Source organism: Penaeus vannamei, chromosome 18 (assembly GCF_042767895.1).
Source record: "Penaeus vannamei isolate JL-2024 chromosome 18, ASM4276789v1, whole genome shotgun sequence".
Lineage (NCBI taxonomy): Eukaryota > Metazoa > Arthropoda > Malacostraca > Decapoda > Penaeidae > Penaeus > Penaeus vannamei.
This window is the reverse complement of record NC_091566.1, coordinates 17,660,048-17,665,047: the sequence shown is the minus strand read 5'-3', so window position 1 is coordinate 17,665,047 and position 5,000 is coordinate 17,660,048. Positions and strand designations below refer to the sequence as shown.

Below are 5,000 nucleotides of genomic sequence, written 5' to 3'. Positions count from 1 at the left end.
TTGCCAGCTAGCTACCAGAGAACACCAAAATAAATCGAAAAAAAATCAGAAAAAAACAATTATGTCGAGTATATTTGCATGGATGCGACAAGGTAAACATCGGAGCGGGAGGCGGGGGGGGGGGGTTAGATATTTAGTCACTACTCCTTTATTCTTACGTATTTAGCAGAAATATTACGTCTGTGGATTGCCAAAGCCTACGAGATTACACAAGATTTTTAAAAAATTTCGAGTATTTTTTAAAATATTCATAAAAAATCTACGGTGACGGCCCCCTTAACCCTTTTAGTAGGTCTTTTATTTCATTCTTTTTGAGGCTGATATGTTCAATATTCTTCTGTATGGTTTGTATGGTTATTTGCCATTTCAAAGTATGGATCCTAAACAAACACTGCCTGAGATTTCTCATTATGGATTTCACACATTTCCTCCTCCTTAGTGTAAAGAGTGTAATTGTCTTTGATGACACTAACTTTATCTCTATTTTTAATCTTACTATTTTTGTAGTTAAGGAAGATCTTTGGTTAACTTGTACATTTATTGATTTTATCCATTTCAGTCTATTTTTGCCTCCCTCATGGTTTGAATATACTCATGTCTTCCTACTTTATACCTTTCATATACTGCAAGAGGTCTATGTCTTCTGAATCTTTTCCAAACAAGCTGCTTGTTTTCTCTCATTTTCTTGCATTTATCGTTGGACCACTTTTAGCCATTTCTTGCTTTAGTTTTGAATCTTGATATAAATTGTTCTACTCCTTTTTTATTGACTGCAAAATTTTGAATATTGTTCTCATCATCCAGTAGTGTGTCCCAATATATAATTACCTCTCTTGTAATTTTACTTCCCCTTTCTTTTCTTACTTATGATGAGATTTTCCTGTAGCAGACAATATTTTAGTTTAATTACTACATGTGTAAGTTTTCCTTGAGGAGGACAATACTCAATATTCTTGATATCATCTTTATGCTTTGTGAATATTAGATCAAACTTAGACAGTCTATTTAGCCCTCCTACGCTGATATGATCTGTCACATTTTCTAAATGGCTATACTAATTTATGACTTCTAGTAAATTAGTAATCCTCAAAGGAGGGGCTGCGCTCTGCAATCAAAACTTTCCCAGTCAATTTTGCTATTAAAATCCTCTGTTACAAGGATTTCTTTTGCTTTGGTTTCTGAAAGTTGCAGCACTTCTTCCAGGCTCTTAAACATTTCTTAAATTAGTTTCTGGTAATTTTTTCTGACCACACCAATGTACGAGATGTGGTGTACACTGGTTTTTATTATATTTACCCCATTTGTTTCTACCTCAATTGGCTTTAGTACCACTATGGGGCCTTGGCAATAACTCCTTTCCTTTTTTTGATATTGCTACCCCTCTCCATTTCCATTTGCTTTCTTTTCTCCAAGTATTATAGTCTCTAAATCTTAATGATACATCGTCTATGCAGGAATCCAGTTTGGATATCGAGATGCATATTACATCTGGTTTATTATTTCACTTATTTTATTTAGTTCTAGCAACTTCAAGGGTAAACCATCTATGTATGAATAAACTATTTCTATATAATCTTTTGGTATTCCTTTTGGTTACAAGGCTAATGTGTGGAAACCTCTCACCCTCTAAATAAACCAGTTTTTTTCTATGTCAGTCCTTTGTTGTTGTTTTTTGTTTTTGTCTTACCTCTAGTTTTTTCTGCAGTATTTCTCTGCCATCTTTGGTCATATCTTCTCTTATTTAACTTCTCTTATATTCTTCATGGTTGGCCAGGACTTTGGCTATCCTGATTAGTCACTAATTGCTTATTGATGAATGTAACTTTTAAAGAGAATTTCTTTCTTTTTTTTTTTTAATAATCCCAACCTCCTGTGAGCTATGATATTCTGCTCTGAGCATTTGGGATTTGTGACCTTGAAAATGTTGGCAATCAATTTCTTGTCTAGGTTATATTGTTTGATTCCATCTTGTACAATTTCTTTTTTGTGTTCCAACATGACTTTGTCTATGTTCGCCAAAGTAGTAATATTCCTTGCATGTTGCCCAGGTATGAAACGCTTACCATGCAGGATTCACTGTCATTTCTTGGCTCCTTTACCTTTGCTCTTAAGTCCTAGCTCACAAAGTCTCACTATCTTTTTCAGTTTTTCATTTGTGTTCACTTTATAACCCAAATTTGTGTGTCAGGTTAGAAATACAATGAAGTCTTATTGGTCCTTTTAATTGTATTTTCAGATTGCAGCAAATTTGGTGACCATGTTTGACACTCCTGTGATATACCATGATCCCTATGGTGTAGTGCTGATTATGGGAGCTTGGAATTACCCACTTCAGCTTCCTCTTCTTCCTTTATCAGGTACATAATGCACAACTTAGGGTTGGGATTTTATATTGTTTTCTGTTATTCAGTAAAGTGAGATTTTAGTGCTCCTGTAATCTTTCTTGAGCAGAAGCAAAATGGAAAATTGTCAAGGTAATGTGACAGTAAATTAGGTATGGAATAGTTGGTTAAATTCTTCATTATATATATTTTTTCCTTAATGTTACATAAGTACATAGATGTTGAAACATCACCTTTATCACCCTTTTGATAAGAAATTAAAATGATGTTCCATCAGTACTACCAAAGAAGTTCAATTATATATTTTGCAGCTTCTGCATTATAGAAATAATATTACTTTGGTTGAGAATTAGAAAAATATAGACTAGATGTATTTCTTACAAAAATGGGAATTTATTTGTTTTCTTTATTTATTGCAATAACTTTGATATTAACTAATATTTTATTGTAATTAGGTGCCATTGCTGCTGGAAATTGTGTGATTGTCAAGCCATCTGAACTTTCACCTGCCACAGCTCAAGCCATTGCTGAACTTCTTCCAAAATATTTGGATAGTGTACGTGAATGATTGTTTTCTTTTCTTTTCTTTTATTTTGCACTGTATTCTTTTCTTATACTTTATATTTTTTTAAGCACTGGTGACCACTAGTTTTAGGTAACTCATGGATTTAAAAGTATTAAAAGTATATTATTTGTAAAAAGATGTATTAACCAGTAGCCAGTTAAGGAATTATATACTCTTTATTTATTTTATTTCTATTTTATTTTATTTATTTAGTTTTTTATTGATATTTTTATCTGTTTATCTTTCAGGATTGTTACCATGTGATATGTGGTGGTATTCCTGAAACAGAAGAACTCCTCAAACAGAGATTTGACTACATCTTCTATACTGGATCACCCCATGTTGGCAAGATCGTCCGAGATGCAGCTAATAAATACCTCACTCCAACAACTCTTGAGCTGGGTGGAAAGAGGTATAGTCTGATTTTATTTTATTTTGCAAATATAAGTTTGCAGTGTATTGAGTAAATATTTTATTCATCTTCATCTTGTTGTTGTTGTTGTTATTATTATTATTATTATTATTATTATTATTATTATTATTATTATTGCTGTTGTTGTTATTGTTATTATTATATTATTATTATTATTATTATTATTATTATTATTATTATCATTGTTATTATCATTATCATTATTATTTTTGTTGTTGTTGTTATTGTTATTAATAATGCAATTTTTTTTCTCTTTCTTTCTCTCTTGTAAGTCATTATAAGCAAAAACAAAGAATAGAATACAGATTTAAGTAGTAATGAACAATCCTGTTTTACAGTGTTACTTACATTCATAGTTATCCATTGTCATCCAGTGGCAGTAAATTATAGATACATACATTTTTGGCCTTTCTTAATCATAGGTGAGAATTTTCTTAGGCAAAACATAGTATCTTAAAATTTTGACTTAAAAAATTGCTCAAATGCTCATTGTGGGTGTTTGTCAGGTATCTTTAGTTTGTGTGAAGTACTTTGATAACCTTTTGACCTAGTTCCTTCCTTCCCTCTACTGTATTTACTACATATTAGCTATATAACAGTAATAAGTTTGTTTGATTTTCTTGGTTTCAGTCCTGTCTACATTGATGACACTGTCAACATGGATATTGCAGTTCGTCGCATTTTGTGGGGGAAATGCATCAATCTTGGCCAAACCTGCATTGCTCCTGACTATATCCTGTGTTCAAAGGAAGTTCAGGATAAGTTTGTGAGCAAAGCAAAGGAGGTACTAAAGGAATGGTATACTGAAAACCCTCAAAAGTCTCCAGACTTGTGCAGGATTGTTACAGATAAACACGTCAAGTAAGTGTTTTCTTTTTTATTTTATTTTACACTTGATTTCTGTTAACTACAAACTCTCTAGCTCGGATATCCCATGCAGCCACAGAGAGGCCTGACTTTTTCAAGTTTCATTTGGTTGATTTTTGGTTTGTGGCTTTCTTGTTTTTTTCTTGGTTTAACACATCAGAAAATGTATACTTCATTGTCATACTGTCATACAAAAGATTGACAGATGGAAAAGTTGTCAACAGGTAACCTTTACATATGAATGAGAATTAGATAAATTGGCATGAAAATATTGAAGTAAGGAGAGGAGGAAATGATGGAAGTGTTTTAGCAGCACAAAATATGCCGCTCAGTATCAGAATTACTACACAACTCTTACTATGTTCCAGTGTCAAAAAGAAAGAAGCTTGGAATGTTAATAGTTGATGGTGAGGAGGACCTAAGTAGGGAATGGGAACCTTGGGATATTTTGGATGTAGCAGAAAGAAACTAGCCAAACTGTACCAGCTAGTCTATATGTAATTTGGCACTAATGCTATTACTACTGCTGCTGCTACTAGATGCCCTATTATGTTTATAAAAACACTGACATTTGCACAGGGCCATTTGCACATGTGAAGCAAATGCCAAAGATTTCTGATTTATTTTAGAGAATAGGCTAATAGAGAACCAATCTCATTACCTTCTTAAAGAAGATTGGTCAGTTGGATAGTTAAGACATTTGTCAAAATGAAAGTATTGTTGAATTTGTTTTGCCATTTCAATCAGTGGATTCTATTTCAGGAAAGAGATTCTATGAATTTTGTCTGTTTTC

The 5,000-nt window shown here is 32.5% G+C and overlaps 1 protein-coding gene across 3 annotated transcripts in view; it reads left to right on the top strand.

Annotated features, from left to right (window-relative positions):
- The window catches only part of LOC113825730 (aldehyde dehydrogenase family 3 member A2), a 14,941-nt gene extending 10,711 nt beyond the window's left edge, over positions 1 to 4,230 (top strand). For 2 of the 3 annotated variants that reach the window (XM_070132938.1, XM_070132936.1), the window contains 4 exons: positions 2,237 to 2,357; positions 2,798 to 2,898; positions 3,156 to 3,319; positions 3,971 to 4,229. In XM_070132938.1, the coding sequence (XP_069989039.1) occupies positions 2,237 to 2,357; positions 2,798 to 2,898; positions 3,156 to 3,319; positions 3,971 to 4,205 (621 nt within the window). In that variant the 3' untranslated portion in view covers positions 4,206 to 4,229. Of the gene's footprint in view, positions 1 to 2,236; positions 2,358 to 2,797; positions 2,899 to 3,155; positions 3,320 to 3,970 lie in introns of all 3 variants that reach the window. The other variant, XM_070132939.1, reaches the window with a different exon arrangement.
- Positions 4,231 to 5,000: the final 770 nt, after the last annotated feature.